Consider the following 13,034-nt stretch of genomic DNA (forward strand, 5'->3'; position numbering starts at 1 on the left):
TTTGTTACCACCTAGAGGGGTGGGATAGGGAGGGTGGGAGGGAGACGCAAGAGGGAGGAGATATGGGGATATGTATATGTATAGCTGATTCACTTTGTTATACAGCAGAAACTAACACAACATTGTAAAGCAATTATACTCCAATAAAGATGTTAAAAAAATAAGTAATGTACATGATTCGTTGTAAGTATCAATAAATTCTGTAATAGTGTTTTTCCTTATAAATGCAATTCTTATTGCATCTTCAAACTTTTTTTCTCCTTTTCTTTTATTTGGAATGTAGTCTTCATGATTAAAACATTTGCTATACTATCTTTTCGTTGTATATTGCTCCATTTCAGTGCTCTTATTTTCCCAAGAGGAGAATCTACAAATACATTTCTCTCTATCTCTCTCATCTTTCATTGTCTCACACTGTTTTCTTCTTTGTTTTTGTTGACGTTTTACAAATTCTTGAGTAGCTTCTTCCTATCAGAGGGGTATACCAAGAATAATTTCAAGTGGTTCACCCAAGACCACATGTTTTGACATTGGCAGTGTCCAGATCAGGTTCCAGATTTTCCAAGTCCTAGAAAATTCCCATGTTTCTTACATCACAATGAGACCTTAAGGAACTGTGGATCTAGCAGTGACAGATTTGCAGGCCTAGAATCTTATTTGTGGCCAAATGAGAATCTTTTAAAAAATCAACTTAAATGAGCTGTAATAGATTACATAATATTGTACTATACAATATTATACAGTATGATAAATACCATGCAGTGTAAATAACAACAAAATGTACCAATTTAAGTATACATTTTGGTGGATTTTGATAAATTTATGTACCTGTATAACTACCATCATGATCAAGAACACTTCCTTCATCCCTAAAAGTTCTCTAGTGTTCTGTTGCAGTCAATTCCCTAACAGTTCTGGCAACTACTGTTTGTTTTCTTGCAGTATAGAATAAAATTATATTTTCTAGAGTGTCCTATAAATGGAATTACACTGTATGCGCTCTTTTGTATCTAACTTCTTTGATTCATTATAATGTTTTAAAAGATCTGTTATGTTGTTTGTATTAGTAATCTGTTCCTTTTATTGCTGAGCAGTATTTTGTTACACAGATACACCATAAACATTTGAGTTGTTTCCAGTTTCTGGCTTTTAGGAATAAAGCTGCTAGGAACATTCATGTACAGGTCTCTGTGTGGACACGTGTTTTAATTTCTCTTGTGTGAATACTTAGCAAAAATATTGAATCATGGGATAAGCATATATTTACCTTTCTAAAAATATGCCAAACAGTTTTACAGATTGGTTGTACCATTTTACATGGCCACCATCAATGTTTAAGAGTTCCAGTTCTTTCAGTTCCCTGACAATATTAGGTCTTGTTTTAAATTTTAGCCATTTGAGTGAGTGTATAGTGGTATCTCATGGTGTTATTTTACATTACTCTGGTGGCTAATGATGTTATGATGTTGAGTATCCTTTCATGCACTTATTGACCATTTGTATATCTTCTTATGTAAAATGTCTGTTTAAATATTTTTCCAATTTCAAAAATACGTCTTAGTATTGAGTTGTAAGAATTCTTTACATATATCTAAACTTTTATTCAGAATATATATTGTGCATATTTTCTCCCAGTCTGTGGCTTTCCTTTTCATTTTTCTAACAATGTCTATTGAAGAATAGAAGCTTTATTTTGATGAAGTTCAATCTGTGATTTTGTCCTTTTATAGTTTATGCTTTTTAATTTGTATCTAGGAACTTTGCTCATTCCAAGGTCATGATTTTATCACATTTTTGTCTAGAATTTTTAGTTTTAACTTTTATATTTATGTCTTTGATTCATGTTGAGTTGTTATTTTGTGTATGGCATGAGGTAAAGTTTGAGGTTTACTTTTTTTCCATCTAGATATCCAGTTGTTCCAGCAACATTTGTTGAAAATACTATTATTGAGATACTTTAGAACTTTATAAAAAATCAATTGATCGTATATGTGTGGATTATTTTTGGACTGTGTTTTGTTTCATTGATCTGTATGTCTATCCTTACACCAATACCATGCTGCCTTGATTACTGTAGTCTTCAACTGCAGTAGTGTAAGTTCTTTAACTTTAAAAACTTTTTTGATATTGCTGTGGCATTCTTGGTTCTTTGCATTTCCATATACATTTTAGAATGGGCGTATGTTTTATTATCCTGACTAGAGGATTTGGTATCCTAATCTTATGAGGGTCATTGTGAATCCAGAAAATGGAATAGACAGTAGACATTATTTAAGGAAGAATTCCATTGAATGTGATGATGAGGTAGATATGACTCCAAAATGCTGACCTTGATTGACTGGAATATGGGTGAGGTCATCGAGGAAGACAGAGAAGTTGAGATGGAGAGGCTTTTCCAAATCTAAGAGGGTAGATGTTTAGTTTTTGAAAAAATAAAATTTATTATGTCAGCAAGACCCACAAGTAGAGAAGTCCAGAGGAAGGTACATCATAGACTTGGAGAAAAGACTGTTGATGGAAATAGAGATTTGAGAGCAATTAATTTAGAAATTATAACTGAAAAAATTGAGGAGAGCGTGGAGAGAAAATAGCAAGGGCCAAGGATTGACCAAAGAACAACATTTCCAACTACAATATAGGTGAAATGAGCAGCTTCATGGAAGAGAACTGAGTGCTGAGAAAAGAGAAAAAATAGTGTGGTGTCATGGAAACCAAGGTCAGAGAATATTTCCAGGAGGCAGGGTTTTCAGAAGTGTAAAATGAATCAGAAGGACGAGAGAAAGAGGAAAAAGCAAAGTCTGACAGTTTTAGCAGTGAAGACTTCTTTGACATTTGAGAGAACAGTTTTGTGGGAGGGACCGTGATGAAGCCAGCTTTCAGGGAATTATGGGGGGGTAGGAGAGGAAGTCTATTTCAGTAATTCTGAAAATGAAAGGAGGGAGAACAATGGAATGGTCACTGTAGAGAACCACAGGATCAGATGTATGCTGTCCACACAGGTTGTGTGCTCTTGCTTTTCAACAGAGGGGACTAGTGCACTCTGTTTCTTGTAATTATATCAAATTCTGTGTTCACCAGATTTTAAAAAATAGATAGCTAGTGGGAACCTGCTGTATAGCACAGGGAGCTCAGCTCAGTGCTCTGTGGTGACCTAGATCGAAGGGGGGGAGGGAGGTCCAAGAGGGAGGGGATATAGGTATGCATATAGCTGATTCACTTCATTGTACAGCAGAAACTAACACAACATTGTAAAGCAGTTTTACTCCAATTAAAAAAAAATTGGTAGGCCAGTTCAGCTCCAAGTAGCTGGCAGACTCCTTTCTCCTCCTCTCTCAACTCTGGTACTTACATTCCCTTGTCCACACCTTGAATTGTCCTAATCCTTTCCTATCACAGTGGAAACTAAACAATGTTCTCCCAATTACCCAACTCTTTTCCTGACTTCGTTCTTAAAAGTACTACTGGAGTCAGCAAAAATGATTACTGTGGCGAGACTTGAGTGAACTCTTTCAGTAGAGTGATCACAACAGAAGTTGTTCTGTAGTTGTTCTTTGAGGGTGTGGTGACATATTTGGACCACATTCCCTCTCTGAAATGAGGTTTCTAGATTCAGAACTCAACTGAAATACTGTGTAAAAGTTCTTGGTGGCCCTGTCACCAGATCCAGGGACTGCTTATCACAGTTCGTCATCTTCAAGTCTACTTCCTTCTGCTATATCCCCCTCAAAACTCTCACTTTTATCATTTTCTTGACATGCACTTTATTAGTGAGCCCTTTGTTCCTAGAGTTTGTTTTAAGTGGTGGATATCATTACTGATAGGGACACAGAGCATGACTCTTTCCTGGCTGTTCTCTTCCCCTTCCTAACATCACTATGATGTGTGTGTGGTGAGCATTTGCTTGGAAGTCTTCATGCACAGGGGAAGTTTGCTCCATCGTGATCATGTTCACATGTATAAGACCCAAAGAGACAAAAGTAGTTATCTTTCTTTCTGTGCCAGGGATATACGTGTGAGCTTGTTGGTCACAAGGGGGGAATTGGACTCACTTTCTCAGTTCAGCTGTCATCGTCCCTTGCTGTGAAGTCCAGTTGCTGATGGGAATTTTCCCCTTGATGACTGCTTCCTTTTATTGCTTTAGGGCACTGATATAGTGGAATGCAGAGAAAGAGCTTCACAGAAGTGGCAGAATTCATCTTCCTGGGTTTCTCTATCTTTGGAAAGCACCAGATAACCCTCTTTGTGGTTTTCCTTACCATCTCCATTTTCACTCTAGCTGGGAAGATCATCACTGTGACCATCATTCGTGTTGATCTTCACCACCACATACCCATGTACTTCTTCCTGAGCATGCTGGCTAGTTCTGAGACCGTGTACACATTGGTCATCGTCCCACGAGTGCTTTCTGGTCTTATTTTTCATAACCAGCCTATCTCCTTGTAAGACTGTGCAACCCAGATGTTCTTTTCTGTCATCTTGGCCACTAATAATTGCTTCTTGATCACATCTATGGGCTATGACCGCTATGTTGTCACCTGCAAGCCCCTGAGGTACACAGTCCTCATGAACAAAGGAGTGTGTGCTAGGTTAGTCTGTGTGTCCTTTGGCACTGTTCTGGTTATGGCAGTTCTCCATATAATGGCCATGTTCCATTTGCCCTTCTGTGGCATTTACCCAGTCATGAAACTTTTTAGCATTGATACCACTATCAATGAGATTATCAATTATGGTGTAAGTTCATATGTGATTTTTGTTCCTGTGGGCCTGTTTTTCCCCTCCTATATCCTCATTATCTCTTCCATCCTTAAGTTACCTTCAACCAAGGGCTGGAAGAAGACCTTTGCCACGTGTGCCTCCCACCTCACTGCAGTCATGGTCCACTATGGCTGTGCCTCAATTGCCTACCTCAAGCCCAAGTCAGAAAATGAAATAGAAAAAGATCTTCTCTCTGTGACCTACACCATCATCACTCCTCTGCTGAACCCTGTTGTTTACAGTCTGAGGAACAAGGAGGTCAAGGATGCCCTATGCAGAGCTGTGGGCAGAAACATTTCTTAACAGATTGAATTGTTTTGTCAGGAGAACTTTGGTCCAGTGTAATGTGTGTCTACTCACAAACATGCCATGATTCACAAGTTCATCAAATACAATGTTTGTGGAGAATAATGTCAAAGAGTTGAAATGCTTTTCCTTCTCATGCTCTAAGGGCAAAGCAGAAAGCAAGGTTTTTGCTCTGTCAAATTTTGTTACCAGATACAAGAATCATTCCAAGCCAGATTAAGACTACTCGTTTCTGTGCCTGAGGAGTTCTGCTTGCAAACCTCTTTTGGCCCTCACTTTACCTGGCTGTTCTCAGACAGTCAAATCCTTGACCTAGTCTGGTAAGGAGAAGTGGAGAAAAGGCAGTTGGAACAGATGTGAAAGAGGTCTTAGGAAATGAAGCTGCAGAGACAGCCTGAGGATGGCTTTCATCCTCAGAAGTTAAATCATTTACCCCGTGACAGTCATTTCAGAAACGATTTTCTTAATTCTTGCTGATTGAAGAATGAACAGCCTCAGCAAAAAGGGTCATTTCTTTCATTATCCAGCCATGTTAGCTCCTTAGCTAGTATTCATTTCTGTGTGTCTCCCTTCCTTCTTTGCAATCAAGGTAAAAATTTCTGTCATTCCTAGAGGCTAAGCTGGGAGAGAATGTATTGGTGGCTGTTCTCTGTAACTGCACTTTTATCCAGATGTACTTGTTATAAACACACTTCTTTTTTCAGCCTATGGAAGCCTTTCAGATTTAAAACTTCTATGTAGTAACTGCAGTGGCATTGAAGTAGTTGTCTTAGATACTGGCTATTCTGATTGCAGAGTCTAAGGCAAATGTCATTGAATTCCCTTCTGTCAGCAACAGTGCAAACTTATCCTTCTCCCAATAAAATTTATATCAAAATAAGCATATTCATGCTATGTTATTTTATATCCTTAATGAGGAAGGTTGTGGGAATATATATTATATATATATATATATATATATACTTTTTTTTTTTTTTTTTTTTTTTGTGGTACGCGGGCTTCTCACTGTTGTGGCCTCTCCCGTTGCGGAGCACAGGCTCCGGACGCGCAGGCTCAGCGGCCATGGCTCACAGGCCCAGCCGCTCCACGGCATGTGGGATCTTCCCGGACCGGGGCACGAACCCGTTTCCCCTGCATCAGCAGGCGGACTCTCAACCACTACGCCACCAGGGAAGCCCGGGAATATATTTTTAATAGACTTTTCTTTTTGTATATTTATTTAATTTATTTATTTTTGGCTGCATTGGGTCTTCGTTTTTGCGCGTGGGCTTTCTCTAGTTGGTGTGAACAGGGGCTACTCTTTGTTTCGGTGCGTGGGCTTCTCATTGTGGTGGCTTCTCTTGTTGCGGAGCACAGGATCTAGAGCTCAGGCTTCAATAGCTGTAGCATGCAGGCTCAGTAGTTGTGGCTTGCAGGCTCTAGAGCGCAGGCTCAGTAGTTGTGGCGCGTGGGCTTAGCTGCTCAGCGGCATGTGGGATCTTCTTGGACCAGGGCTCGAAACTATGTCCCCTGCCTTGATAGGTGGATTCTTAACCATTGCACCACCAGGGAAGTCCATGTGGGAATATTTTTTGTGGATCTTACTACTAGTTTATCTCTGCTCTGAGACAGAGCTGGAAGATACCAAGAGACACTGATATGGCAACATGTCTTTTCACACACTTCCATTGTGATTCCATCCCCAGGGTAGTTCCTGTCCCTTACTTTCCAGTTTTATTTTTTTGTTCTGAACCACAGAAATAGTATTGCTGCATCTTCTAGGTGACCTGTAATTTACTCTCTGTTCCACAGATCCTGATGTGAGGAGGTCAACAGGGCTGGGGTTCTTTGTCCAGTGTCCCTCGTTGCAGGCTCTCACAGTTGGGTGACATCATAGCTGATGTCAGAGTCTCGTGATAAACATCGCTGGGTATCCCTCTAGGAGAGGTATCTCAACCTGAGGTTCATAGTGCCTTGAGGAGTAGTGTTTGGAAGGGCTTAGAGGGGTTTTGAACTTTATGGAATTATTTACTAGATTTTGTGCACAAGTATGAATGTGTCATTTCCATCATATTCTCAAAGAATTTTCTCTGGTATAAGTATTTCTTCCCTCAAATGCTAGCAGAAATATACCACAGAATCCAATTTTCTTCTTTTATAGATCATTTGCTTCCATAATTTCCTTAAACTCTCTTAGAGAAGCACTCTTTGACCCTGTCCACTTTTGCCTATGTGGGCACTGCTATTTTTCATTAAGTTGGGGAAATAGAAGGTGTGTGTGGTTCTCAGCTGGGAGGATGAGGGATAATGGGGGGTGGAGAGATATCAGAAGGCACATGTGGTCTTCTGTGTTGAAAGTTTTCTGGCCTTCTCCCATCCCGTCCCCTCCATTCCCTAAGTGTTTAAATATCATTCTTGCCCCTCCCCCTCACACCTCATGCATGAGTGAATTGCCCACTAATGTTAGTTGTTTTACACACTTTGCATGACTTTAGACTCACTGGAGGGAGCAGCTCCTACAGGAGAAGTGCAACAAATAGTACAAAAGTGGGTAGGCCTATGTGGTCTCATATCCTTCCAGTACAATGAATCAGGAACAGTGAATCGTTTTATTGCTCGCTCCTGTAATTATGCATGTTACTTAGATTGCTCGTTAATGTGGGGGCTATCTTCATTATCTTCTTTCTTTTTGTTATAATTCTCTAATGTCTCACTCTACCCATATTTCTTCATCTTGCTTCTCTTGTGCATTGCAAATACCTCTTTTCTTTTAGCACTTTTTTTTGTTTATCTCTTCTGTGCATCAGAAAAATAACCATAATGTCAGTTATTTATTCAGTCTATGTATATTTCTCAAGCACTCTGTGTTAAGCAGTTAACTAGCTGTGGGGTTACAGTAACGAGTAATGCAGGGACTCTGTTTCAAGTTATTCACAGTCTGATGGGGAAGACAGACAAAATAGCAAAGAATACCAAAACTTGCTATAGGCATACGTACAGGATTGTTGTTTGGGGTCAGGAGTGTTGTGCAAACAAGAGAACTGGTCAAATCTATTTAGAAGGTCAGAAAATAATTCAGAGAAGTGATATTTAATTAACTTTTTGTGGCATTGGGTCAACTGAAGTCTGGGGGAGGGATGAGGGAGGACAGTCAAGGGAAAGAAAAGAGCCTGAGCAGAGACACACAAGCCTGAAAAAGCTAGATGTACTAGCAGGTGGGTATTATTCATCTCTGTATGCCCATTGTTGTACTGAATATTAGCTTGACAAATAATAGGTACTTAATAAACCTTTGGAAAGGTGAATGTGTGAACAAATATTAAGTATAAGGTCTTGTCCAGGAATTTCCAGTTTTTTGTTTGGATAGACATATCATATCATATTCCCTCTGCCTGCCATATAGACTTCCCTCACCTAAAGTAAACTAACAGAAAATGACAAAATAGAGGTGACAACCTTGGGAGCATAGTTGAAATTACTTTTCCCCATTGCAGGATTGCCTATAAGCAGTTCTCACTTGTTCCATAAGCTCAGTTGACATTCATGCATTTTTGTTAATTAGTCACTTAAAACTGGGCTGGAGGAAAAAAATCCTTCTTTGGAAGGAAACTGGATTAATACTAGGTTAGTATGTTTTAGCCATAACCAGAAAAATAACAGACTTGAAACTGATTGCTTGATAGCTTGACATATAAAACCAAGAGTTAAGATAGTTTAATACTTAACCTTTTAGAAAAAAAAATGTGAAACAGACTATTACGTATCTTAAACATTCTGAAATAGGATTTTCACAGTGTTGACTTTGTAGCTTCTTTAGAGAAAAACCAGTTTCACCTGATATCCTTTCACACTCCCTACTTGCAATGCATGATGGATTAGAGAATATAGTTGCAGCCCTACCAACAATAAGTAGAATAAAACATTTTCTTACTGAGTATAAATGTTTCCAGGAGGAGAGAGGAGGGAGGTAGGCAGGAGGGATAATATTAAGCCATATTAAGATAGGAAGTAAGTGACCCACAGGGCTTAATTTTTAAAAAGGCATATTTAAAACGTGCATGATCCCAGATCAGTTTTGATGCTGCTGCTAAATGAAGTATGTGTGGTAGTGTATGTGTTCGTGCGTGTGTGTGTAAGTATGCACATATATTTTTGTGAGGGGAGAGATAACATTTGGGAGTTTTAGATGTGATGAATGCCATGGTCAAAGGTATTGATAATAATGCTTTATTTGAATTATTTTATAACTATCCCTAATATTTATGTAACTCTTTACAGTTCGCAAAGGTCTTTCACATTCATGACCTCATTTTATACTAACAGCACTGTGTAAGATAAATATTACTACCTCATTTTCAGAGAAATACACTGGGGGTAGATTAAGGGACGTTCCTAAGGGCACATACACAATTAGAGATAGAAGTAGGGCTAAAAATGGAGCCTCAGTTACAGATCTATTAATCCTAAATTCCATGCTCTTTCTGTTACTCCATCCATATGTACAAACACACACAGTTTATTCTAATCAGGGAATTTACACGCTCAAGCACACAATTTATTCTAATCAGGGAATAAGGTATGATGAATGAGTAAACTTTATGTTTTAGATACTGGAGCTTCATTTCAGTCAGTATTGATAGACTGTTACTGAAATGTTCTGTTTTCATTCCTGTCTTTGTAAACAAAGTATATTGAACCTCATGAATATATTTCTTTAAATGTTTACCATAAGCATTTAAAATTACCTTGTATTGTGGTTCATTGATATTGTCGGTTGAAACTGAGCTTATGTTAGAGTCTTTGAGTTAACAGAGTTAAATGACCCACATATTACAGTATTTTGTGAATTTTGTGTTAGCATTGTATGATTTCTGACTTTTTAAATGATTCATTTTGTTACGTCAACAAATATGACACGCATATCCACTCTGAGTATCAGGCACTGGGTTAGGCACTAGATGCAGAGATAAGACCTGAGCCTTGCTCTTGAGTAGCTCACAATCTGCTTGCAGCCAATTTCATTAGAGTGCGATTAGTGCTATACACAGAGTACCGTGTAACCCCAAGAAAGAAAATGACATGACTCAGTTGGTGACTTCATCTGTTCATGTATTGGAAGATTCAGGTCAAGGTGAATGAATTTAGCAAGTCCAAACACTGTGCTGTAGGGAGACTTCCTGACATTGTGCCTACTCAAAGATGGCAAGTGCACCAAGATTAATGAATCCAAGTATTTCTATAATGTATCCTCCACAATGCCCAGTATACAATTAAATGCTCAACATTGGAATAAACAGAAAAATATGACCCATAATCAAGAGAAAGATAGTCTGTATAAGTTAATCTTAATATGGCCCAAATTAGTAGTCAGGGACTTAAAAGCAGGTAGTATATATAGGTTCAAAGATTTATAGGAAACCATGCTCTTAATGAACAAACAGATGTGGAATCTCAGTTAAGAAATGAGAGCTGTAATAAGAAGGAAATAGAATTTATAGAACTGAAAATTAAAATATTTGAAATGAAATATTTACTAATCTTCTTAACAGAAAATTGTAATTGGTAAAAGACAGGGTCAATTAACTTGAAGATCAAATTCAATAATTTCTATTGATCTAAGAACAGAAAAGAAATGAATGAAAAGTCTCAATGATTCATGCAACAATACAAGAATTCTAATGTCCATGTAATTGGAGTCTCAGAGAGTAGAATGTGTCACAAAAATATCCAGAGATTCATTGGCCAAATTAGTGAGAAATATAAACTAACAAATCCAAGAATCTCAGTGAATCCCAAACAGGATAAATAAAAAGAATCAAATCTATATACATCAGAGCTGAATCTTTAAAAATCAAAGATAAAGAAATCTTGAGGGCTTCCCTGTTGGCACAGTGGTTGGGAATCCACCTGCCAATGCAGGCGACACAGGTTTGAGCCCTGGTCTGGGAAGATCCCACATGCCACGGAGCAACTAAGCCCGTGTGCCACAACTACTTAGCCTGCATTCTAGAGCCCATGAGCCACAACTACTGAGTCCATGCGCCACAACTATTGAAGCCCGTGTGCCTAGAGACCATGCTCCACAACAAGAGAGGCCACCGCAATGAGAAGACTGTGGACCGCAACAAAGGGCAGCCCCCGCTCACTGCAACTAGAGAAAGCCCGCAGGCAGCAACGAAGACACAATGCAGCCAAAAATAAATAAATAAATTAATTAATTTAAAAAAAAAAAGAAGTCTTGAAAGTCACCAGGTTAAAGTGGTAAATTACATGCAAGGGAACAATGATTTCACTGACTTCTAATTGAAAACAATAGAGACCAGAAAACAGTTGAGTGACGTTTTTAGTGTTAAGTCAGAATTCTAAATCCAGTAAAAAATATCATTCAAAAATTACATATATATGTGAAATAAAGATATTTTCAGGTAAGTGAAAATTGAGGTAATTATACACTACCAGAAATGCTAAAGGAACTTCTTAAGACTGAAGGGATATGACACCAGATGCAAGCTATAGATATATAAAGAGGAATGAAGATCACTATGGATATATAAAGAGGAATGAAGATATGTTAATATGTGAGTAAACAAAGGTATCTTATTTTTCTTTCAGTTGTTTTAAAGAATATATTATAATTTAAAGAAAATATTATGACGTAGTATTGTGAGGCTTATAACATATATAGATGTCATATACGTGACAACTATAGCATAAAGAAAGAGGTAAATATAACTATATAGTTATAAGATGCCTTTGTTTAACAAGAAGTGGTACAATTTTAACTAAGAAAGATTGTAATAAGTTAAGAATGCATACCCATAGAACAATAATGAAAAGAATAATGCAGTGAGGTATACCTATGAAGGCAGTACAGAAATAAAATAGAATACTAAAAATATTTAAGTATTTTAATATTTAAGAAGTATATTAATATTTAAGAAGGAATAAAGAAACAGAGGAACAGCTAACAAATGAGACAAATAGAAAAAATAGTAAAAGAGTAGACTGAAATTCAATGGTATTGAGAACTGTATTCAACCTAGGTATATGGTTGACCCTTCAGTGATATGGAGGTTAAGGGTGCTCACAACACACCCCTACTACCCCCATCCCAGCAGTCGAAAATCCACATATAACTTTACAGTTGACACTTTGTATCTGTGGTTCTGCATTTGTGAATTCAACCAACCTCAGATTATAAACATAGTAATATATGTATTGAAAAAAATTCATCTATAAGTATACCTGTGCAGTTCAAACCTGTGTTCAAGGGTCACCTGTACTAAACATGTCAGTGAAAAGGCAGATGTTGTCAGAATGGATAAAAACAAGCAAGACTCAACTATACACTATTTAAAAGAGAAATTTGACAAAAATACACAGATAAATTGAAAGAAAAATTGTAGGGAAAGATATACCATGCAAACTCTAATTGTACTGAAGGGGTTATATCTTCTAGAACTTCTTTAGTAATTTCTGGTAGTGTAGAAATTATCCCAATTTTCACTTATCTTAAAATGTCTTTACTTTCCCCTTCATTTTTCATTAATTCAGACAAAGTAGACTTCAAAGCAAGAAATATTATCATAAATAAAATGGGATATTTTATTAAAATAAAAAGCTAATTCATCAGTAAGGCATAACAATCTTAAATATACATGCTCCTAGTAATAGAGTTCTAAAATAAATAAAACAAAAACTAAGTTAAAGAGAGAAATAGATAAATTTACAATTCTGATTGGGGATTTCAATACTTGCTTAGCAATTGATTGAATGAGTAGACAGTAAATAAGCATATAAAACAGCTGTTCCACGTTTTACCACGTTTGACCTTTTGATATTTATAGAATCTTCCAACCAACAACAGCAGAATACACTCTTTATTCAAGTGCACATGGAAGCAAGAGTGGACATATGAATCATAAGACTCAATATATTTATAAGGATTGGAATAATAAAAAGTATGTTCTCTGACCATAGTGGAATTCAATTCT

At 37.3% G+C, this 13,034-nt stretch overlaps 2 protein-coding genes across 2 annotated transcripts in view; one reads left to right on the plus strand and one right to left on the minus strand.

Moving 5' to 3' along the window:
* Positions 1–13,034, minus strand: part of LOC114900043 (putative olfactory receptor 10J6) — a 132,199-nt gene that overhangs the window by 46,843 nt on the left and 72,322 nt on the right.
* Positions 4,159–5,058, plus strand: LOC114900044 (olfactory receptor 10J5-like). The gene is given in 1 exon segment (XM_029231315.1): positions 4,159–5,058. A coding segment is annotated over 1 exon segment (900 nt).

Source organism: Monodon monoceros, unplaced genomic scaffold, assembly GCF_005190385.1.
Source record: "Monodon monoceros isolate NGI ecotype Baffin Bay Population unplaced genomic scaffold, NGI_Narwhal_1 Super_Scaffold_18, whole genome shotgun sequence".
In the NCBI taxonomy this organism is placed as follows: domain Eukaryota; kingdom Metazoa; phylum Chordata; class Mammalia; order Artiodactyla; family Monodontidae; genus Monodon; species Monodon monoceros.